The sequence below is a fragment of the Aspergillus affinis genome, assembly GCF_023601865.1.
Source record: "Aspergillus affinis strain CMG 70 chromosome Unknown NODE_77_length_175834_cov_85_933294, whole genome shotgun sequence".
Classification (NCBI taxonomy): Eukaryota; Fungi; Ascomycota; class Eurotiomycetes; order Eurotiales; family Aspergillaceae; genus Aspergillus; species Aspergillus affinis.
Window position 1 is genome coordinate 42,295 of NW_026515858.1, and position 22,909 is coordinate 65,203.

A 22,909-nucleotide genomic window follows, 5' to 3' on the forward strand; every position below is an offset into this window, starting at 1 on the left:
GATGGGCGACCGTTCAGCCAAAACCCCACTGCATACGTCTAATGATGAATTGTTCGGCATAAGAGGTTCCATTATGTAGGTAGCTAGCAGTAGGCAGATGCTAGCAGAGTACCTCCCGCAAGACTGGTCGGTCATCGACCATGTACGCGTCCTAATTTTTGATCAAGATACCACCACGACCTAGTATTCAACCTCGTGGAAATATCCCTTCCTCCCCTCTCTCTCAAAATCACAGACAGATACCTTAGATTTTCATCTGATCAGCCAGTCGACGACGCAGATCTTCGGAGCGAGAGGGTGAGTTTGGATCGAGGTAGGGTTTGCCGCTGATCGAGATCGCTCGGAAAGCGAGGCGCTCCTCGGAAACGTTACTATGTGTCGTTAGTCGTAATGATCGGGCACCGACAGACCTATCCGGAGAAAAGAAGAAACGGAAGAACTTACTAGGTGGGATTGTGGAGAACGGATCGGCTATCGTAAGGAGGGGAAGAGAATATCCACGTTAGTATCGTTTTAAAGAGAGAAGAAGGAAGAAGCTGTCGTAATTATCCCAAATAGCAATGTCATTGGTACTCCAGCGATGGCGCACCTGGAGTTCGTGATTATCGGTGATGAGTTTCAGGATTTGGATCTACTTGTCAGCGAGAGCCGTTCAGATCTTCAAAGGAGGTCTAGGTCTAGTTCTACTCAAGAGGCAGATGCTAGACGGTAAACACACAGTATCGCAGAAGCTCGTTCTCGTGCTCGGTTACCCCGTCCATGGAGCCCTCGCCGACCTGGAATCCCACGACAAAGAGACTCTTCCATCCTGTGACGGGGTTGGTCTGCACGACCGGGCTTTTGGGTGTTTCCGATCAGCTTTCCTCGACATCTGATCACCGCAACAGAGGATGGGACTTACTGGCTGAGTTCTAGACCTCTGTTATCGGGATGGCCGCGGTTCTCCTCTTAGACCTGATATCCCTTTTCGGTCTTCAAGAGTGCAAGGTCCGGATCGGCGTGCGTGGCTGTAGGTGGGGATCGCGTTAGAAGATATTATTGATGTTGGGAGCTACTGGCCGGGGATTAAAACTAACCGGTCATCGACTCGGCGAGCTTCTTGAATGGCGGCGTTGAGCTTGGCGAGGTCGAACATCATCTGCGAACATGGTCGGGACTTGGTCCTGACGATCTCTGGGCCGTGGATCTGGCCACCCCGGCCGGTAATGATTCTCGGCCGCTCCTGACAGCCTTCGTAGCCGAAAGACTCGCCGTGACACCTGCGGATCTGACCATTTTGCGGGGGTTCCCGTCCGCCCTCGAACAGATGCAAGCGGTGCTGCGAGAGCGGTTACCGGGATACATGGTGCCCGCGCTTCTACTGCGCCTATCTCATCTCCCTCTTTCAATAACCCAGAAAATGGACCGAAGACGGCTAAAGGAGCTCGTTGGGACCCTGAGCATGCGCCGGCTGACGGAGCTCATGGGCACCCAGAGCGAGCACGACGCGCGGCCCATGAACGAGTCGGAGATCCTTCTTCGGCGTCTCTGGGGCGAGGTACTGAGATCCGATGACCAAATAAGCGTAGCCGACAACTCCTTATGGGAACCGACTCAGTCAGCTGCATGAGGCTCGTTAGTCTCACCAATTGCCACGGTTGGCGTCTCACTGTGAGTGACGTCTACCGAAACCCGGAGCTGCGCGATATGGCGTGCGTCATGCGCCCCAAGCAGTCTGTCCCCTAAAAAAGCCAGGGCGTGCGCAAGCAGACCAATATCCGAGATGAGCATCTAGGTATCGATCGGGAGTCGGCGCTGCAGACAGCAGTCCAAGCTCTGGGTGTTCATACTAGTAGTATCCTAGACATATATCCCTGCACACCCTATCAGGAGGGTTTGTTGGCCAGCTCAATGGCGCAGCCGGCCACCTACGTCTCGTCTTTTGTCTTCCGGCTGGCCTCCGAAGTGGGCCTCGACCGCGTGGCCGAGGCATGGACGACAATGCAGCAGCATCACGAAACATTGCGCACGACTTTTATCCGGCTTCATGACGGAACCATGGCTCAATTCGTTCTGGCGTCAGGTAGTAAAGTCGAGGTCCACGATAGCTGGCGGTCCTTTGCCGAGCGGAGGAGGCTGCCACCCAACGAGGTACGCATCGAGGGAGACCTGATTGAAGTCCCGTCGCGTGCCTCGTTTATCAACGATGCGGGCACCGGTCTCGTGTGTTTAGAGCTGCACCATGCGCTATACGATGGATGGAGCATCGATCGGTTCTTCGCGGGTTTGAACGAGGTCGCTGCCGGTCGGTCGGTACGGCCGGGACGCCGCCGCGCCAGTTCATCGTGCATCGATATCATCTCGACAAGGCTGCCTCCCGGGATTATTGGAGAACCAGCCTACAGCAGGCCCAGCCGACGCAATTCCCCTCTCTGCCCGGGACACCCGGATGCTACTATCAGGCCCTGACCGCAGACCGGATACAGCTTGAGGTGTCGTTGGAGTCGACGCGAGACCTGCGGTGGCGCACGTCGGAGATCCAGCTAGCCTGGGCAATGACGGCGGCGCAATATACAAGCAACGAGGACGTCGTTTTCGGGCTGGCACTCAATGGCCGGTCCGACACAATGCCGGACATTCTCAACGTCAGCTGGCCGACCATGTGCGCCGTGCCCTATCGCGTTGTCGTGCTGCCTGATCTCACAGTTCAGGAGGCCTTGACTCAACTGCACGACCAGTCCATGGCGATGACGGACCACGAGCAGTTGGGTCTACAGGAAATCACTGCGCTAGGGGCAAGCTGCGCGAGAGCCTGCGAGTTTCAGACGCTGATGGTCGTCTAGCCGACGCCGGAAGATTGGACTTTTGATGCTCTCGGAACTCTGGACGAGGCGCGATCCAACTTCGATCAGCGTCACCTCTACGCACTGACTCTGCAATGTGTCAAACGGGCCGACGCCGTCCAGGTGATCGCCGACTTCGATCCGAAGGCCATATCTCGCGATCGCCTCCTGCGTGTCCTTTGGCAGTTCCGGCATCAGCTGCAGCGTTTGACTTCGTTGTCCGCTCGTGGCATACCCCTGCGCGACTTGGCCGATCCGTCTGCGGAGGATGTTGACCTTCTGCAACGCTGGAATGGCCCGTCGCCGCTCCGGGTGGATCGTTGTCTGCACGAGATCATTACGAGTGACCAGGTTCGGCAGTGCCCCGAGGCTCTAGCTGTGGATGCTTGGGATGTGTCTTTCTCCTATGCCGAGTTAGATCTATGGGTAGATCGACTGGCTTCAACCCTAAGAGCCCGTCTGGGCCATGCACCAGGAACTGTCGTCCCACTCTTGTTTGAAAAGTCTGGATGGACGATCGTCGCTCTCCTGGGTACTTTGGAAGTCGGGTTGGCCTTCTGTCTGCTGGACGTCTCGCACCCGGCGTCTAGACTGCGATTTATGGTCGAAGATACAGCGGCCACGCTAGGGATCGCATCGCCGCGACAGGTGGCCCTAGCCAGGAGCATTCTGCCCGATGTTCTCATACTGAATCCGACCTCACTGCCACTAGAACTCTCAGAGCTCCTTTCAGGACAATCCGTCCAACCTAAAGACCCGGCCTACGTCATCTTCTCCAGCGGCTCGACCGGTCAGCCGAAAGGAGTCGTGATCTCGCATCGCGCCTACGCAAGCAGCGCTCATGCCCACGCCTCTCCCTTCCAGATCAATCGCTACTCGCGCGTGCTCCAGTTCGCCTCGTATGCCTTTGACGCCAGTATCGTCGAGATCCTGACGCCGTTGGTCTCTGGTGCGTGCATATGTGTGTTGTCGGAAGACGAACGCGCCAACGAGCTGGCCGCGGCAGCTACAAAGAGAAGCGCTTCCGTCGCTTTCTTCACACCCTCGCTTCTTCTTCTGTATAGGCCTGCCGACTTCCCGACGCTCCGCACCGTGATCATGGACGGCGAGTCCGCCGACCCATCTGTCCTCGTCACCTGGAGCCCGGGTCTGAGCCACCTTGTAAACGGCTACGGACCGTGCGAGTGCGCCGTTGTCTGCGCCATCAATCCAGCCGTCACGCGCACCACATACGCGCGCAACATCGGCCACCCAACCGGCGGCATCATTTAGATCTGCCATCCGTCGGACCCCGTCCACGGCCCCGTGGCCATCGGCGCCGTCGGGGAGGTTCTGGTCGAGGGCCCCGTGGTCGGATCGGGGTATCTGAATCGCCCCGCGCAGACAAGCGCTGCCTTCGTGGACGCCCCGGCCTGGTTGGCGCTTTACCGCGATCCCGGCCATAAAGGTGAGGATGGTACGACTCGAGTCAATCGCACGGGCGATCTGGTATATCAGGAGTTCGTCGGTTCGTTGGTGTATGTGGGGCGGAAGGATAATCAAGTGAAGATCCGGGGACAGCGCGTCGAGCTGGGGAAAATTGAGACGCGCATTATAGCGGCGACAGGGCTGCGTGGGGGCGCCGTAGCCGTGAAGACCCTTACGCTGGACGATTCGACCGATACAGACCCGCAGATTGTGGCCTTCCTGGATGACCAGTTATGTGGCCTGGAAGAGAGGGTTGGTCGTATGTTATCGAAGGACGACGGGTCAGACAAAATCAAGCAGACCCAGGATCAATGCATCATCCGTCCTGCAACGGCCGCGTGGATCTCCAAGATGCAATCCGTCGAGAGCCACCTCCGAGTGAATCTCCCTTCCTTCATAGTACCGACCTACCTCGTGCCCATCCAGCGCATCCCTCTGTTAGTATCAGGCAAGGTCGACCGACGACGTCTCCGCGAGGAATTCAGATCAAGAGCTGCGGGGCTGATTGTGCTGCCACGTATTATGCATGGGACGAGAGGGCACGCGGACTGCGCGCTCTCTGGGCAAAGGCTTTCGGTATCCCCGAAGACCGCGTGGGTCCGGATGACGGGTTCCAGGCACTAGGAGGCAATTCCTTAGTGGCAATGAAGCTGGTAGGCATGGCACGCCGTAAAGGTTTTGCGGATTTGACGGCGGCGAAGTTGTTGCAGGGGGCGAGAATTCGGGATTTGGTTGAGGTTGAGAAATGAGGACATGAAGATAGGTAGATTGATTCCCATAGAATAAAGCCAGTCAAGATATGACTTATATTGGTATAGGTACTCCTTTGTGTAACCGTTCTGCAATACAGAGGAAGTTACCTATGGTTTACAAGAATGAAACTGAATGACTGCGGCCCATTGGAATGATCATGAAGGATGTTGTAGGGAAAAGGTTTCCGCGGTGTTGCAATACACATGAAATGGCTTGGCAGATTGCACCTCAGGCTCCGACCCAGGCAGTCAGGCACCCAGGCATCTCGGGCAGCCCTACGTAAGTTGTCACATCCTCCGATCTCCTCTCTTCTTCCTCTCCTCCCCTACTAGATACAAGGACCTTCTATTTAAATCAATTCTTTAAAACGACTCCCCATCCTCCATTTGCTAATCTACAACTCATCTCTGTGCACCGAAGGACGTCCCTGACCCCTATCCTGCAACCCTCGCTTCACCCACAGCGTCATGATCTCGTAAGCGATCTGCGCCGCCGCAAATGAAGTCGTCTCGGACCGATCGTCAAACGGCGGCGCGACCTCAAGGATATCCGCGCCGACGATATTCAGCTGCCCCAGTCCGCGCAGGATGTGGTTCATCTCACGCATGGTCCAGCCGCCGGGCTCCGGCGCGCCTGTTCCTGGTGCCGTGCTCGGATCCAGCACGTCGATATCAATGGACAAGTAGACGGGGGCGTCACGCCCCACGCGTTTCACGATGGCATCGACGATACCCCGTGGTCCGACCTCGTCAATATCTTCGGTCGTCAGACGCGTGAATCCTTGAGTGTCATCGAGCGCGTAGTCGTCCCATCCGGTGCCGGACAGCCGCGTGCGCAGACCCGCGTGCACCGACGAGTCATTCCGCACGAGTCCCTCGTTCCATGCTTGCCAGAGCATGGTGCCGTGCGTGAACTCGCTCTGCTCCGATGTCCACACGCTGGGGTAGCTGCTGGGGTGCAGGGTATCCAGGTGCGCGTCGAAGTGCACCACGGCTAGCGGCTGCCCGTGCGCTTGCGACAGCGCTCGCAGCGCGGGCAGCGACACTGAGTGGTCGCCGCCGAGGATGAGAAGCTTGCGCGGCGTCTCAGAGTCGGCAGCCCAGGGCCGAGCGCTCAACTCGCGCAAGGAAGAGGTCATTTGGCGCAGTGCTAGCTTGTTGTCGAACGGGGTTGTCGGCACGTCGCCGCAGTCGTAGATCGTCGCCCATGACTGATATGGATTGATGCCAGCGTAGGGACTGAAGCTGCGACTGGGGAGATGACGGTTCGAGGCTGCGCGGATTGCGCGAGGGCCGAAACGCGCTCCTACACGGTTCATGATTTAGATCAGTACCCAGATACTCATGCGGTCGGCGCGTGGACTTACCAGGGCGATACGAGACTGCGGTGTCGAATGGCACGCCTATAATGCCGATATCATAGTGCAGATCCGGCTCCAGAAGACAGTTCCGATGCTTGAGATGACCAAAGGTCGAAATGCCGGAGTACCCAAACTAACCCTTGGTTAGTCCTCGTTTCCAAATTCTGTGGACGTCCTCACGTACCGTGTAGTCCCAGCGGCTATGTGCCTGGGCCTGGGCCTCCTCAAAGCTGTCCAGATCATCTTGAGTATGTCCTGCTACTCGAATGGCTAACCCGGCAGCGGCGATAAATCGTAAAAGGCGCATGGTGGTTGGTGTCAAACAAATCGCTTCGGGGGTGGAGGTGGATGTGGTAGTACAGAGGATATCGAACCATCTACCTCCACATCTCATCGCCCCTGCCTATCCTTTTAAAATAAAGGGCTGATCTTCCAGTCCATTGGCCCATACCGGTGACCTGTCTACAATTCTCGGCTCGAAAACCTTTTCCAGACCGCCACTTCAGGTATAGAGTCGATCTTTCATGGTTGCAGCACTGCAAATGTATGAGCCCAGAGATGCTCCGAAGATACCCTTGCACCCTATATGGCCTCTCAATTGACGTGTCTGATCGTGCCGGAGACACGTATCGTCAGTAAAGCTTCGCATTCCTACCTGGTACTGCCAGAATGACACCGCTCTTTCCATGCATGGAGGGCTCGAATTGGTCCCATGCAGTGAGAAGTCGCAGCGAGCCACTGTATGGAATCGGTTGTCTATGTTTATTTTTGACAGATAATATCGGGTCCTCCGGGCAGGTCAGGATGCTGTCAGAAAAGAAGCAATTATTCTCTATAGAAAGACATGGCAGCGCTGCTCGCATGCATACCTACATTCGATTTAAAGTCTCACCGTGGTTGCCGTAGGTCATTCGTACAGTTGGGCAGCACTGGCACACGATGTCCATGGATTTCGTGTAAATCTCGTGATCCTATATTTTCTATTATGATATGGAATGAATGACATGGCTGCATCCTGGCTGACCCGCCTCCTAGGTATATCAGCGGATCCCCCTGTTCCTGTCCCTTGTCCCACTGTCACGTTCTACCCTCGATTTGCTCCACCGACTAGTCTCAGTCCTTTTTTTGGCTACCGGGATGGCATCAGATACGCTTGACTTCTCACTGAGTCGAGGCACGGCCGAGGAAATCCAGCAGTTCGGCGTCTTGCTTTTGCAAGGTATCAAGGAACGTGGATATGTAAAGATTCAAAATTCGGACATCTCTGCTCACGAGATTAGCGAGGTTTTCAACTATGTATGTGTCTGGACCTCTTGGCTCTCTCTCTCTCTCTCTCTCTCTCGCTAACCCTAATCTCGCCGCCCATCTCAGTCACGTCAGTTCTTCGACCTGCCTCTGAGCGAGAAATTGAAGATCCAACATCCTCCCGCGGCTATGCCCAATCGTGGGTACAGTTTCTTCGGCCAGGAGAATCTAGGCAACGAGGGAGACGAGTCGGGAGGGACCGTCGTCAAGGATATTTCCGATTTGAAGGTCCGTCAGCCTCTTCTTCACTTAGCTTTTATTTCGAAACAAAAACCAATGCCTTAGACACGCAGGAAGCCCTTGACTTCGGGTCCCCGGCCGACCACTTCATGGAAAACATGTGGCTCGAAGACTCCGCCGTGCCAGGCTTCCAAGCGACGGTGGAGGACTTCTTCCGCCGATGCCAGCGCATCGAGACGGATCTCTTCCTCGCCCTTTCCCAGGCCCTAGGGCTCCCGGCCTCCAGACTGACCGAGACGCATTCCCGCGCCGAGAACGAGCTCCGCCTGCTACACTACCCTTCATTGCCGGCCGCAGACTCGCCGCACCAGCGCCGAGTCACCCGCATCGCGCCGCACACCGACTGGGGCACGATGACTATGCTCTGGCAGGACAGCTGCGGCGGACTTGCGGTTCAGAATCGCTCAGGTCCCGACGGTAGCGGCAACGGCGACTTTCAGCCCGTGGACTCAGCGCCGGCGGAATTCATTCTCTCCATCGGAGACTCGCTGCAGCGGATGACGAACGATACGCTGCTAGCGACGCCGCATCAGGTCAATTTCCCAGAGCCAGTGGAGCAAGACGGCGAACAAGTCCTTCTGGAGCGATACTCCGTGGCGTATTTCATCAAGCCAAATCGCGATACTTCGCTGCTTCCGTTGGAGGAGTTCGTGTCGGCGGACAGACCCTGTCGGTATGAAGATATCTCGGCCTGGGATTATAATCATCGGCAGCTAGCACGGGTGTATTATTGATTGTTGGGGGTCTGTCGATCCAAGCATGTAGTGAGGTCGAAATTATTGAGTTGGATTTGCCTGTTCGTTTGAATTTGATACTAGCTGTTGGCCATACCCATATAAAATCTCATGCTCCGTATTTGCTAGTTCATTCAATATAACATGCATGCTTTCGAGGTCCCCAAACTCGGCATTGTCAGAACCTCTCACGTATTAGCAGCCATTCAGAATGAACTCAGGGCCTAGCAACGCAAGGGGGCGAGGTCGAATGCAGGAGCCAATTTGATAGTAGATAATATTGCATTCGTCGGGTCAGGTCAGGCCAAACTAGGCAATCTCAATCCTTCCTACCGGTTCCTTTACTATAATCTGATTCTCTGTTTCCCTTTGCTTTGCCAATTGCTTTCTTTCTTTCTTCTAGTTACCTCTAAGAAAATTAAACGAGGCCTATCGGTATAGCAACCGATATCACTTACCACTGCGGGTCATTCTATCTTTTCTCCCTATTCTCGGTCTCTCAGAATGACCGCTTTGGCATCGACATTCTGGCAAAGGATCGGTGAAGTCCGCTCATCGATCTGGGTGATAACTCTGGTCATCGCGGTCTCGGTGTTTACGGTACAGGGTCTACATTTTCCAACCTGTCCCCCATGCTAAAGAGGCCTAGGATATCATGCTCTACGGATTGATGGGTCACGCCGACCCTCTACCATACCATATACCTTGAATGCTTTTTGACGCCATGATGTACTAGATCGTGCCGGTCGCTCCCACTGCGCTACAGGAATGAGTCGGGATTCGAGTCAAAGATGGTCTGCGGATGCTTTGCCACCAAAACAACAACACTGCTAGCCAGTAGAGCTGACGTCCGTTCGTCCCTCTAGTGCAAAGGTGGAATACTATCCTCCTCACCCTATACTCAGTCAGCCTAGTGGCATTTTCGCGTGCGTTGAATCCCACCCAGAATCGATCTTGCCACGTGCTGACCTCCCTATCCAGCCATCGCAGGCTACGTGACCGATAGCCTGCGGACCCGACGAGGTCCTTTCCTCGTTGGCCTGGTCACTCTGGCAATCGGCACCGCTCTGCTCTGTGTCGGCACCTCGTTGGCACTCTGGATTGTCGGTCGCATCCTCCAGGGTATGCCCACGGTCGTGGTCTGGTCCACCGGTCTGGCCCTGCTGATCGACGTCGCACCCAAAGACGAGCTGGGCCGTCTGACGGGCTACATCGGGACGGTCCCGAGTCTGAGGACATTCGGCGGTCCCGTGATCGGGGGGTTGCTCTACCAGTATGCAGGCTATTATGCCGTCTTTGCGGTAGCGTTCGCTCTCATCGCCCTTGACGCCGTCCTTCGACTGGCCGTTGCGGAGAGACCGGGTGGCGGATGCGCGTCACCTCGCACCGAATCCGAGCTCGAAGCGCCCGATGATGCGCATGTAGGATCCAAAGGGCGCGCAGGCGACAAGCTCCGTCTCCCAGTCGCAACCCTAACTCCCATGCCATCGCCATTGACCAGCACCCGCTTCGCCCGACCGGCAGTATTCACCTTCCTCTGCTCTCCGCGCCTTCTCGTCGCTCTGTACGGCTACTTCATCCTCTCCGTGCTCTTTTCCGCCTTCGACACCGTCCTGCCGCTCTTCGTGAGCGACACCTTCGGCTGGACTCGTCTCGGCCAGGGCCTTGTCTTTATCCCGCTCAGCGTACCCCAGCTGCTCAGCCCCGTCGCCGGCGCCCTGATGGACCGATTCCCCGCCTCCCGTCGCTACGTCGTCGCAGGCCTGTTCCTCGCCTCGACGCCCATCCTCGTCAGTCTGCGCTTCGTCACGGCCGCCACGATTCCCCATCAGGTCCTGTTGTGCGCACTTCTGACCCTCCTGGGGATGGTCGTCGCCGTCGCCATCCCCGCCGTGATGACAGAAATCGGGCTGGTGGTGACGGATCAGGTCGGTGATTCCCGTGGCGCCACGGCCCAGGCGTATGGGTTGGGCCATACCGTGCTAGGCTTGGGTACCATCACTGGGTCGCTGCTGGCAGGATACTTGCGGGACTTGCACCGATGGGCGGTCATGGCGGCCGTCCTGGGCGGGATGAGTGGTTCGACGGCCTTTCCGATGTTGATCTTCTGGGGGATTCTGCAGATAGTAGTAGGATTTGAAAGAGAGTACGCCGTAGGGTATTGTTGGTTCTCAAGTTAACTTTTTCATTCACCTGAGTAGGTAGATGGTAGAAAAGGGGAAGCCCGGAGTACCTAAGAAGCCGGAGCTTTCCCCGCACTTCTTTATCCTTGCAAGCAGCCGCATAAGCGCCACGATTGAACGTTGCGACCTGCTCGTTGGCAAATTCTCCCTCCTTGCCAGTCACACACAACACTTCAACCCTCCCAGTGGTCCAACTGCCGCGATGCTGAAACCCACGAGGACCGTCTGGAGCGTGCAGCTCCATGGCCTCCAGCCTTCCTCTCGGGGTTTAGCGCGGCCACCGCCCTTATCGGCTTATCGGCAGGGGACTAGACTGATGAGCATTGCTCAATCCAAGATGACTCTCGCCAGCAGCCTGTCCCAGTACAGGTTGGCCACCGAATCCGTGGAATCGTGGCTGGTAAATACTGCCAGGGCGTATGGTTACCAGATTGACCCTCTGACGGCTAATGCCAACTCTACCGACGACAACAACGACAACAACGACAACAACAACGACGACAACAACCAGACCAGCCAAGCTCTCTCGAAAGAAGCGAGGAAGCTGGCTCATGATGAAAAGGCCTTTGCCGCTGCATCTCCCCCAGTGAGCGGAGCCGCTCCTCCATCGAAGCAGCAGTCGGTGTATACAAATAAAATCGATAAAATTGGCCACAGGGAATTCATCAGACTAGCAGACTTCATCGCCGCCTCGGATCCCCCCGTCAGCGTTCCGGCGACGTTCATAGAGGCCCTGGACCGTGCTATCTCCATTCGACTGGCACACGGTAAGCAAGTCATCGGGAAAATACCGAATGGCCCCTACAAGCGGAGCATGGTCCAACAGCACAACTACTTTATTCGCGTCCTCAAACACGTGCGGGAAGTCCTGTGTCCCAAGGTGTCGAGTGTCCGGGAGCCGGGCGAACGGCAGGATGAGACGGCGATTCATTTGAGCTACGAAGGCGAACTCCGGCAGAATCTGGAAGAGGCGTACCTGGGCTTTGAACTTCTGAAGAAGGATTTCCGCAGCCTTCGGGCGGTCATCATTCGGTCGTGGCTGGGATACCGGCAGGGAATGTTTGACCTAGTCACCGTGTCGCTGCTGACGAACTCGGCCATTGGCACCGCCCGGCGAAGGCAGGAGGAGGTGCAAAAGCTGTTTGACAAGCACGGCGGATCGGCGCGAATGCTCAACGCCATCTATGCAGCGCAATGTACCCTGCACGGCGAGATGCCGAATTTCCGCGAACAGCCGGGCGACGACCTGAACTTCCGCATGTACGACGTCGCCGACTCGATGATGTTACCGGCCTTTATGCTGTTGCAGTCGTTTGACCAAGACGCCTTGGTCAAGCCCAGGAACAACCCTCCGTACAAGCCCGACTACGGAATGTTTAACCCGGCGAGTGCCAGGTCGGAGAAGAGCGCCCGAGAAAAATTCCAGGAAGACAAGATCGTGATGCTGGACATGCTGTCAGGATTCTCCACTTTCCATCAACGGGTACCCCCCCAGCCGTTTGAAGACGAGTTCACGCGGGGTCTCCGGCTGATGTTAAAAACCCACATTATCCCCATCTGGCTCGTTTTCGCCGCCCAGGTCTTCCTGGATATTCATCACGCTCTGCGAGGCAATGTCACGAGAGCTATTTCAGATCTGCAGGTCTCAGTCGGGTCCATGGAGGCCTGCATCAAGAAGAAACTTGAATTCCATTCCTCGCTGACCGTTGCAGGGTGGCCGAAGAAGAGCTACCAGGCGTTCCATTCTATGCTAAAGGAAATTCACTGGTGGGTGGACTCGGATCACCGGTGGGTGGACTCGGATCCCGTGGTGCATCCCGAAGCCAAGATCAAAGTGAGACCCAGGGAGATGTTCAAATTCATGAAGTGGAACCCCCTCTTCTGCGGGATGCTCAACTACAACCTCCAGCGTGGCTACAAGGAGCTCAGCCTGTCCTTACCGGCTGTGAAGAGTGAGCTGCTGATGGTAGCAGGTGGGGCGGTGGACGAGATTATTGAGAAGAGGGAGGGAAATACGGTGCTTGAGTCTCTCAGGGAGAGAGAATGCCCGGTAGTCTTTGGGGTGGAAGAACGAGCATGAGCATGAGTTTGATGTTTACGAGCGTACAGCATATTTTGAGATACCTTATTGTCCAGAGCGATGATTTCATCTAGATGAGAGCACTACAAATATTTCAATACTAGATCAATCTGCATACCAAGCAAAGGGCACGATCCCTGAATCGTCAGCCTCGCCAACTACCGATCCTTAGCTCCAAATCCCCATAAGCATACGCATAAGCATAAGCCGCCCACCGCCACAATCATCATCAGCCCAGCTGAAGCCCGGTTCACAGCCTTGATTTCTTCTAAATCTTCTTGCTTTAATTTCCACTCGTCAGGCCCCCCTCTCACCCATCAATAAACCTCAACTCATCCAAATCATCGCCAACGCCAACGTCAACGTCAACAATGCAATCCACCAAAGCCATTGTCGCCAACGAACCCACCACGCCAGGATCCATTAACTGGTCCTTGCAAGACGTCCAATGTCCGATCTCCTGTGGTCCTGACGAGGTGCTCGTCGAGATTGTCGCGACGGGGCTCTGTCACACGGATGTCTTTGTGTCGGGTGTGCCCGACGGGACGTTGGGGATTCGGTATCCGAAGATTATGGGTCATGAGGGTTAGTCTTTCTTTCTTCTTAAAAAGAAAAAAAAAAAAAAAAAAAAAAAGACTCTCCCCTATATTGGATTGAATAGCTAGCTAACTCGCATTTTATGAACTATTTGCGCCAAAACAGGAGCTGGCTATATCCGCTCCATCGGCAAGGCTGGCAGCAGTAGCGACAGCAACAGCACCAACAGCAATAGTAGCGGTAGCAGCAACAGCACCACTACCAGCAAATTCCAAATCAACGACCCAGTTCTTCTCTCATTCCCGTCCTGCGCGTCCTGCACGCAATGCAGACAGGGCCATCCGGCGCACTGCACCGGCGTCGCGGCAGAGAAGTATACCGGGCGGAGAAACTTCACAGCTAATGCCTCCTGCGGCAACAAACACCACCAGGCCCAGGACCAAGACCCAGAGATCTGGGGCTCTTTTCTCGGTCAGTCGAGCTTTGCAAGGTTTACCGTCGTCAAGGCGTCCAGTGTGCTTAGTCTTCGGGGTCTGCTGCGTCGGAGCGAGGATTTGGCGGTGTTTGCGCCGATGGGGTGTAGTTATCTCACTGGTGTTGGGGCCGTGCAGAGGATTGCGAAGGTCACTGGTGGTGATTTCAACGGTCATGTCAATGGTAATGGTCATGTTAATGGTAACGGGGAGGGAGGGAAGAGTGCCGGTGGGGATACGGTGTTGATCATGGGATTAGGAGGGGTGGGCATGGGGGCTGTTATGGTATCTTGATCCCCATCTCCATCTCCATCTGCACATACTAGTCCTGTCTATCTGTACCATGCAATATAGATATCCCCCACCTACCTACCAACTATCTGACTAAAAACTAACGAATGAACAACAGGCCGCCACTCAATCCCACCCCCAAACCCTCATCGTCCTAGACCAACACGCCCCGCGCCTCCAACTCGCCAAAGAACTCGGGGCCACGCATGTGCTCAACACGCGCGCACCGGGCTTCAACCTCCAAGATGCCGTGCGCGCCATCTGTCCCGAGGGTCCCTCTGTCGTCATCGATACCACGGGCGTGCCGGAGCTCATTGAACGCGGACTGGATGTTGCGGCGCCGAGAGGGCGTTTCGTGTTGGTTGGGGTTCCGCCCGTGGGGTATGTTGTTGGGGTGCAGGGGTTGGAGTTTATTAATGTGAGTTCTTCTTTTTCTTTTTCTGATTCTTCCTTTGGGGGGTCAAGGGCGGGTTGGAAAGAGAAAGGAATTGCTAATGGACATGATCATCTAGAGCGGAAAGTCAGTATTAGGATGTTTAGTGGGGGACTCGGTTCCTGAAGTGGTGAGTCTCTTTTTTTTTCTTCCTTCTTTTTTTTCTTTTCCATGAGAAGATACAGTGATCTTGACTAACTCCTATGACAAACAGGATATCCCCCAACTCATCCAATGGTACTACGAAGGACGATTCCCTATCGATCGTCTGATCACGAAAGTTCCTGTGAGTTAAATCTATACCGATATCTATGGCCTCATCATCTACATGTCGTGTTATGTTCATACCGGGGAAGATTGATACATACATCCTGATCAAACGAGCTAAGAGATATTGCACGTACAGGTCGAAGATTACGAAAAAGCCTTACGGGGAACCGAAACAGGGGAGATCATCAAGCCGGTGCTGATTTGGGATGAGAATCAGATATGATCGGATACGAATCACCTTGGAAGAGAGGAATGTATGTCTCCTGAACGAACAAGAGAGTAGGGAATCTGTTTTGGACCTGTGTTTGAGCTGTATTTGGGAGGTTATCTATTCTTTCCGGTGTTCTTGGGAGGAGGCTGGTGGTGTATAGAAGGGGGTTAGAATAGTAGAGGATATTGCTTCAATGGCACTACTCTTTAGATCTGCAAGATGATTTATGCAACCTAGTAAGTTTATAAAAAAAAAGAGAAACAATCCTAAAATCAAGTCACAGCAAATGTCAACCAATATAAAATATAAACTTCAAAATTTGCTAATGTAACAGACATCGGATATCAGTACATCGGGCCTCCAAGCCCGGTAAGATCTATTTATCATAGAAAATGCTTTTCTTTCCAACTTTTAACCTTTAACCAGTAACCTTGAAGATGGACTCGGCCAGTCTCTTGACGTTGCCGGAGGTGATACCGGCGACGGAGATACGGCCGTCCTTGGTGGCGTAGACGGAGTGCTGCAGATATGTCAGTAAGTCATTTCTTAAATCGATGGAAATCAAAATCTTACCTCCTTGGCGAGAGCTTCCATCTGCTCGGGCTTGAGACCGGTGAAGGCGAACATGCCGATCTATCTAAAGTCAGTGTATGTCATGTCGGCAATGTCCAGCTCAACTCACCTGGCTGGTGATGTGGGACCAGTCGTGCTTGCTGCCCAGCTGCTCCAGGTTCTTGCGCAGCAGAGCGCGCATCTCGATGATACGGTCGGCCATGCCCTTGACCTCACCCAGCCACTGCTTGTTCAGCTCGGCGTCGTTCATGATGGTCGAGGCGACACGGGCACCGTGGATGGGAGGGTTGGAGTAGAAGGGACGGATGAGAATTTTGATCTGCGACTCCACGCGCTTCTTCTCCTCGGCGTTCTCACAGACGAGGGAGAAAGCACCGACACGCTCTCCGTAGAGGCCCTGTAAACTGTCAGATATGTAACTAAACAATAATAATAAAAAATCAGATCACCGTACCATGTTCTTGGCGAAACTCTGGCATAGAGCAATGTTGTGACCCTCCTTGACGAAGTGACGAGGAGCAAAGGCATCCTGGTCGGCGTTACCGCTGGCAAAGCCCTGGTAGGCCATGTCGAAGAAGGCAAAGTGACCCTTCTGCTTCATGACGTCGCTGATCTGGCGCCATTGGTCCTGGGTGGGATCGACACCGGTGGGGTTGTGGGCGCAAGCGTGCAGCAGGATGATGCTGTTCTCGGGAGCGGCCTTGATGTCAGCCAGCAGACCCTCAAAGTCCAGACCGATGGTGTCCTTGTTGTAGTAACGGTACTTCTCGACCTCCAGACCGGCGTCCTTGAAGACAGCGTTGTGGTTGGCCCAGCTGGGGGTGGGGAGGTAGACCTTCTTCGCGTGAGGGTAGAAGCGCTGCAGGAAGGCACCGCCGATTCTCAGGGCGCCGGTACCGGAGATGGTCTGGGTGATGACGAGACGGTTGTCCTTGAGGACCTCGGAGTCCTTGCCGTAGGCCAGCTCGGCGGCGGCGCTGGTGAAGGTAGGGATACCGGTGATACCAGCGTATTCCTTGTCGAAACGCGAAGCCACAACCTTGTCCTCGGCGGCACGAACGGAGGGGAGGACGTAGGGCTTGCCCTTGTCGTCACCTACGAAAGCCTACGTTAGTTGATGTTTTTTTTTTTCTTCCTCTCTTGATTGAGATCCGTTGCGAAGGGTGATTTTGAATCTTTTGGCGATAGAATTGGATGCTTAAATGCAGAGGGATGCTTACGGTAGGCACCAACACCCAGGTTGATCTTCTCCTTGAAGGAGTCGGCCTTGAAAGCCTCGGTGATACCCAGAATGGCATCCTAAACGGCATTGAGTCAATTTCCGGCGAACAACGAGGTTCTCAAGATCATGGCGCCTTACCGGAGGGCCCTGAGGAACCTTGGACCAGGCCGAGGCATTTCTGGCGCCAACGATGACGGTGCGCATGCTAGCGTCACGCGAAGCAGCCTGGCGGCCGGCGACTCGGAGGGTGGAGAGCATTGTGAAGGAAGGAGGAGGCCTGTAAGCACAAAAGGCGAGGGAGAGAGATGGGGGATGGAAAATAACAAGAATAAGGATGGGCAGGGAGATAAATAAGAAGAAGTAGAAGGGGATTTGAGTCAAAAGGCGAGCGAGAGAGAAAGCGAAAGTCTAGGGAGATTCCGGGGAGCCCAAGCGGCGGACGCGGATTGGCCGCCGCCTCCGCAGTCGCGGTTAAATTGGTCGATCACGGGTTTCTTACGTTCTGTTTTTATGTTTTTTATTTTATTCCCTATGTATAGCTAACATCGTTATTTAGCTCTGCATTGACTGCAATTGAATAGTTGTAAATATGTTAACGGATTGATTGATTTATTTGGGTACTCGAGGACACTCAATAAATCTGAGGTATGTACTCCGTATACAACTAACAACAATGACAGTTAACAGCTCCATCTGGTCTGATATCATCTCCTGCCAGCCTCTGCAGTGGTGCCATCGGGGTTTTCGGTGAACGGATCGAGCATCGCCCAGAGACGCCCCCACGGGTGGCCTGAGGCAGATTCCCCTCACGGGATTTGGGGTATTTTTGGAGTTCCTCTTCGGCTTTTCCATAATTACCTTGTAGACGCTCCCTTCAACATATCAATTCAGATTGTTAGATTCCATCTACAGATACATCATCCCTATCTCTCTATAAACCTCTCTCTCCCAAATCCACTTCCCACAGGATCACCACCACTTCACAACAACGCCGTCTCGGGTCGGTTAATTTCCCCACACGCCAAGTCACCAGCGCTGTTCCTCTGGTAACCCGCAATGACGGTCACACAGCGCGTCCTTGGGATTTTTGCCCTGTAACCCTGTGCTAGGGTGTTCCCCTCACGACGCAGCTAGTTGAATCCGGCAAGACAGCTTTTGTTCCTGAGTTCTGGCCTCTTAACTGCTGTACGGAGTGGGCAACTCTAGCCCGGATTCCTATACTGGATTCGATCAGCCCGGCAGAGAGATCTAATCTGATCGACAGGCTTGCGTACTCGCCACTCGCGGCTGTGGGCTTATCCGCCTGCTGAGTCGCTGACACTGTGTAGTGTGCTGTAGTGTGTACACATGGCTCTGATTGATTATGGTGTACTCCGTAGATCGTGCGGAGTTGCCCTAATACTGCTGTGTGCTAATTCGTTCTATCCGGCATACTCAACAGGGTAACTCCGTTGTTAACTAAATTTGTCTACTTCCTCCCCTGCTCACTTTGCAAGTAAACCGATGGTGGCGTTTTAACTAAGGTAAGTATCCGTGGACCTTCACGGTATTCCTATCCTAGTCCAGGTATCTAGTCTCACGGCCAACTCATTTATTCCGGCGGTTCCGACGTGGCCTCGCTATCGAACCTGAGCTGCTCGAAGCCTGGCAGGTACAGGGAAAGTTGACTCTGCAGCTGGACGTCCTCGGTGTTGTTGGGTTACTAGTGTTTCTTTTTATGTAGTTTCTTGTTGTGTTCTGCTCTGTCAAGGAGAGGGTTGCAGGTCATCGGCAATTCTATATCTAATGTCGTATATAAATCATTATGGAGAACAGCTACTATGTAGAGGGTTGAATGCGGTGTATATTGGAGTAGGTTCATGAATTGGCAGTAATCTGCTGTCTACCTAGGCAGATCCACCTTCAGAGTTTAGCTAAGCGTAAATCCATAACTATTTATGGTATCAACACAAATTCATTTATATTGGTATACTGCATTGCTGTAAGTAAAAAAGAAAAAAAGAAAAAACAGAGAAGCAAGCTCATTAAACTACAGTGCCCTGGCATCGCTATTGTCGCAATTCCTAACCCAGTCGCACACCAGCCTGGCGTTTCTTTTTCGCCGTCTCTCCCATGGCGTTGTTCATTCCCGTGCGTTGACTGCTGTCCAAGGCACTCATTGCCTCACGCTTCTGCTCTTCCTCGATCTTCTTCAGTCGCTTCTCCGTCTTCATCTTGCCGCTGCCCTTGCCGTGGAACTGGTGACTCAGGTGCTTGAAGGCCTCCTTCTGGTTCATCGCGCGTCCGTACTCGTCCGTGTACTTGAGCTGCACGTCGGGCTTGTACTCTCGGTTGAACACCTCTGCCATGTGACGAGCATCCTGCTGGTCACGCTGCTTGTTCTCCCATCGCGCGTACTCTTCTCGCTCGCGAGCCGACATGCGATCCAATTTGCCGGAGGCTCGGTCGCGCTCACGCTGCTGGCGCGCACGCTTCTCGGCGTCGGTCTCCATGCGCGTCTTTTCGTTCAGGAAGCGTTGACGATCACGAACAAGGGACGTGTGGTCCGCGGCATCGGTTGACTTGACCAGGCCACGCTGCTTGAGCATCGACAGCGTCGCGCCCAGGCCGGAATCGAGAGTAGCTTCTTCCTCCAGACCGGTACCACTGATTTGCTGGTTGGCCTGGGATTCGTCGCGCTTGATTCGCTCTTTCAGATCTTCCTCGTCCTCGATATCGTTGTATACCCCCATGTCCACATCGCCCACCTCGTCTTGGGGCTCTTCCTTGACAGCTTCTTCTTCCGTGGTAGCCCGTGGCTCTTCGCCGGGTGTCGTAGTCGCCCGTTCGCGTCGTTCGGGCAGCGTAGGTTTCTGCAGGTTGGACACAAATTCGGTCGTTTCATCAATGATCAGTCCAGGTTCTTCCTCATTGTCTCCAGGTGTCTCCACTTCCATCGGGGTCTGTGATTCCTCTTCTTTCAGTTGTCGAGCAAGGTCTTCGGGACGCATTTTCTGTCGCTTCTTGAAGGCAGCCCGTCGCTGACGCGTGAGCGAGGCTTGTAGGTCATCGTCATCTACGAACGAGACATCTTCTCGGGTCGGTTTCCGGGGGGCGGGTGCGGGGACCGGCTGACCATTACTCGTGTCAATGTCCATGGAAGCACCATTCGGCGTCCCTGTCGATTCGCCTGCGGGGAATATATCCTCTTCGTCCAGGACAGCTCGTTGTTTGGTGGCCTTGGCCTTCTTCTTCTTGGGTTTCTTGACCTTGATCTCGCTCACGTCCATGTAATCCGACGCCGGCGTTTCCGCGGCGAAGTCAAGGCTGATAACATTCTTCTTCAACTTGTCGGACACCTCCTGGCGCTTGGCCTCTCGCTCTTCCTCAGTCGAGCCCTTCGTGTCGAGAGTGAACCGCTTGCGCTTCTTCCCATCTATCTCCTCGTCGTATTGTGCCAGAATGCCGGTGTTCTCCGCGGTAGGATCGTAGACCGGTTTCTTCTTCTTCAGCTCCAGCTTCTCCGCCGTCTTATCTTTCTCCCTCAGTTCAAAATTCTCCAACTCATCGCCCTCCTCTTCGTTCTCGTCCACCGTCGTATCCTTCAGCGTCAGAATATGTTCCTCGCCGCCTTCGAAATCCCCAACGCCATGTCCAACCTTGATTCCAGCCAGATCAGCAGCCGAGTAATCCGCCGCCCGTTCGCGCTCCTCCAGCTCCTCGGCCAACTTGCGCGCCCGCTCCTTCTCAATCTTCTTCTGCTTCTTCTTCGACTGCAGCAGCCACGTCTTCGTATCCACCTCCATATCATTCGACTCGCCCAACGTAGCGCCCTGCAGCTTCGCGTCCCTCTGCGCCTGCTCGCGCGCTTTCTTGATCGCGGCGTTCCGCTCCTCGCGCTTCCGTTTCGCCTCCGCCTCCTCCTGCATCTTCTGCCAGTTCGACGAGGCCGCCGCCTCCCGCGACTCTAGGGTGCTGCCGGGCTCGTCATCGCCGGACGCGGAGCTGGAATCGTCGGAGTCGGATTCCTGGAAGGCCAGGCCGGCGTCGGCGCCGGGTACCGGGAGGGGTTTTAATCCCAGGGCCACCCGGATTTTGTTGTTCTGTTCGATGGACAGAGCGTCGGCCATGGTGGCGACTTTAGTGGGTAAGAATTAAGTAGAGATGTATCGAGGAGAGATCGAAGGTGGCGGTGGGGGGGAAGACAAGTCGACAATGAAAGGTGAAGGTGATTGATGATAAGGAAAGCCCAGCCATGCAAACCAAACCGGAACAAAGCAAGCCAGACCAGACCAGTTCAGACAGCCAGGACCAGAACGCCTTACGTAACCAAGTGACCAACCCAAGCCAGCCTCGGTAAGGTTTAGCGCGCAGAAAACTCGTTAGCGCGTCCTTGGCGCCGACGATAAATAGGCAGTCGCCCATCCGCCCATTTCTTTCCTTTTCCTTTTTTCTTTCTCATGAACAAATTCACGGATCTGTGTCCAGCGATCCTGTTCACGATGAACGCTTCGGCTGGATTTGTGTTTCGGTTGATTACTGGACAGTTCGACGTTATACGGGGGCACTGATTTTTCATCTTGGTGTCTGGCTTAATTCCGGTCGACAGATCTCAGATTAAATGTCGGCGTTGGGTATCATTCTGGTCTTGAGCTCCCGCTTTTGGTGACGTTCGGCTGGATGGCCTGATGTTCGACGGCGCCATATTCCTACTCTCTTCACCGAATCGACCGTTGGTCGCTGAGGTTAGAGAATAACCATGGCTTGCCAACATTCCTTTTTCTTTAATGCTAGATTTTGTAGTTATTGTGTAGGGGTTTGGTGGTTGTGAATACATGTGTGCATTGTAAATATATCATGAGCTCTGCGGAGGACATTCATGTATTTCATACGACTTGAAGCGTCGAGTCCGTCTGCGACGTGCAGGCTAGCTGGAAGGAAGCTTAAATGTTCGATGATCTTGAAATCTTGGCTACTCTGCCACGCGAGGACGCGACCTCGTGAATCTTCGTATTGGTTGATTGAGCACTAAGAAAAGTCATTCATTCCCTCGCTATGATCTAATATATACACATTCCCATCCCAATCTACAACAACTTCAAATGCCCCGTTACACCATCCACCACGCTCTTGGGTCCCAGAACCCCCAGCACCGTGCGACTCCCACTGGCGATCTGAGTCCGTCCGGCATCCTGTATCACGCGCGCGCAAAGACCCAGGCTGATGGCCTGCGCCTGCAGCAATTGCAGCTCCTCTTCGGATTTGATCTGCAGCGCAATCTTCGCTTGGCCCTGGCGTTCCCAGCGGCGCAGGATCGGGGAGTTGGGAGTGTAGGCTGTGAGGTATTTGTAGCAGGCGAGGGTGGCATGGGAGCATTGGGCGGCGATTTTTCCTGCGTAGGTTGCGCGTTAGCTTTGGGTCTTTTTTCTTTGTCTGTAGGGTGTTTGGGTTTGGCGATAGGTTGTAAGAAATTGATTGAGCGAGTCAACCCTCCCTCCCCAATCGTTTAAAGATAAAGCGAAAAATAAAGAAAAACCAACCCTTCGTCATGCCCAAATCCGTCCTCACCACCAGCACCAGCTTCACCTCTTCATTGTTCCCCTCGAAATTGGCCAATTCGCCGCCGTCGCCTTCCTCCTCGCTATCCTCTTCCTCTTCCTCGTCGTCGTCTTCGTCGTCGCCCTCCTCATCCGAGGAGTCCCGGTGCACCTTCACGTTGTAGCTATTCGGCCAGCCTTCCTTCTCTTTGGTCGAGAACAGGCCGAGCGAAGATCCCTGGCCGAGGAAGTAGCCCGTGACGCCGGCGATGATGGCAGTCGCGACTACATAGGCGGTTGTTGACGGGGGTATGCGATCGAGATCGGCCATTTTGGGAAGGATTGAGGGGGTGTGAGGGGCTGAGCTCGAGGAAGATGTTTGAGTCGGGTTTTTTTTTTTTTTTTTCTAGGATGGTGATTGTGACGTTGAGCGGGTAGC

At 54.4% G+C, this 22,909-nt stretch overlaps 7 protein-coding genes across 7 annotated transcripts; 3 read left to right on the forward strand and 4 right to left on the reverse strand.

The window, feature by feature from the left end:
• Positions 1–698: 698 nt before the first annotated feature.
• Positions 699–5,038, forward strand: KD926_010115 (acetyl-CoA synthetase-like protein; the record flags this gene model as incomplete). The annotated part of the gene is made up of 8 exons (XM_053102627.1): positions 699–818; positions 916–1,013; positions 1,096–1,537; positions 1,735–2,292; positions 2,349–2,816; positions 2,871–4,037; positions 4,095–4,726; positions 4,783–5,038. 8 exons carry the CDS (start codon positions 699–701, stop codon positions 5,036–5,038), a joined length of 3,741 nt encoding a protein of 1,246 aa, XP_052953882.1.
• A 398-nt stretch (positions 5,039–5,436) lies between these two features.
• On the reverse strand, positions 5,437–6,709 carry KD926_010116 (agmatinase; the record flags this gene model as incomplete). The annotated part of the gene is made up of 3 exons (XM_053102628.1): positions 5,437–6,347; positions 6,409–6,535; positions 6,587–6,709. The coding sequence occupies 3 exons, from the start codon at positions 6,707–6,709 to the stop codon at positions 5,437–5,439; spliced, it is 1,161 nt and encodes a 386-aa protein (XP_052953883.1).
• An 830-nt stretch (positions 6,710–7,539) lies between these two features.
• KD926_010117 (uncharacterized protein) lies at positions 7,540–12,944 on the forward strand (the record flags this gene model as incomplete). Its single annotated transcript, XM_053102629.1, has 6 exons — positions 7,540–7,698; positions 7,774–7,935; positions 8,001–8,620; positions 9,548–9,585; positions 9,663–10,741; positions 10,887–12,944. The coding sequence occupies 6 exons, from the start codon at positions 7,540–7,542 to the stop codon at positions 12,942–12,944; spliced, it is 4,116 nt and encodes a 1,371-aa protein (XP_052953884.1).
• Positions 12,945–13,315: 371 nt separating this feature from the next.
• Positions 13,316–15,171, forward strand: KD926_010118 (NAD(P)-binding protein; the record flags this gene model as incomplete). Its single annotated transcript, XM_053102630.1, has 5 exons — positions 13,316–13,529; positions 13,647–14,239; positions 14,364–14,663; positions 14,893–14,964; positions 15,085–15,171. 5 exons carry the CDS (start codon positions 13,316–13,318, stop codon positions 15,169–15,171), a joined length of 1,266 nt encoding a protein of 421 aa, XP_052953885.1.
• A 406-nt stretch (positions 15,172–15,577) lies between these two features.
• KD926_010119 (putative aspartate aminotransferase) lies at positions 15,578–17,212 on the reverse strand (the record flags this gene model as incomplete). Its single annotated transcript, XM_053102631.1, has 6 exons — positions 15,578–15,679; positions 15,733–15,792; positions 15,842–16,129; positions 16,187–16,827; positions 16,953–17,031; positions 17,093–17,212. 6 exons carry the CDS (start codon positions 17,210–17,212, stop codon positions 15,578–15,580), a joined length of 1,290 nt encoding a protein of 429 aa, XP_052953886.1.
• Positions 17,213–19,017: 1,805 nt separating this feature from the next.
• Positions 19,018–21,063, reverse strand: KD926_010120 (U4/U6-U5 snRNP complex subunit SNU66; the record flags this gene model as incomplete). The annotated part of the gene is made up of 1 exon (XM_053102632.1): positions 19,018–21,063. The coding sequence occupies one exon, from the start codon at positions 21,061–21,063 to the stop codon at positions 19,018–19,020; it is 2,046 nt and encodes a 681-aa protein (XP_052953887.1).
• Positions 21,064–22,020: 957 nt separating this feature from the next.
• KD926_010121 (aminoacyl-tRNA hydrolase PTH2) lies at positions 22,021–22,801 on the reverse strand (the record flags this gene model as incomplete). Its single annotated transcript, XM_053102633.1, has 2 exons — positions 22,021–22,325; positions 22,474–22,801. The coding sequence occupies 2 exons, from the start codon at positions 22,799–22,801 to the stop codon at positions 22,021–22,023; spliced, it is 633 nt and encodes a 210-aa protein (XP_052953888.1).
• Between the last annotated feature and the right edge of the window lie 108 nt (positions 22,802–22,909).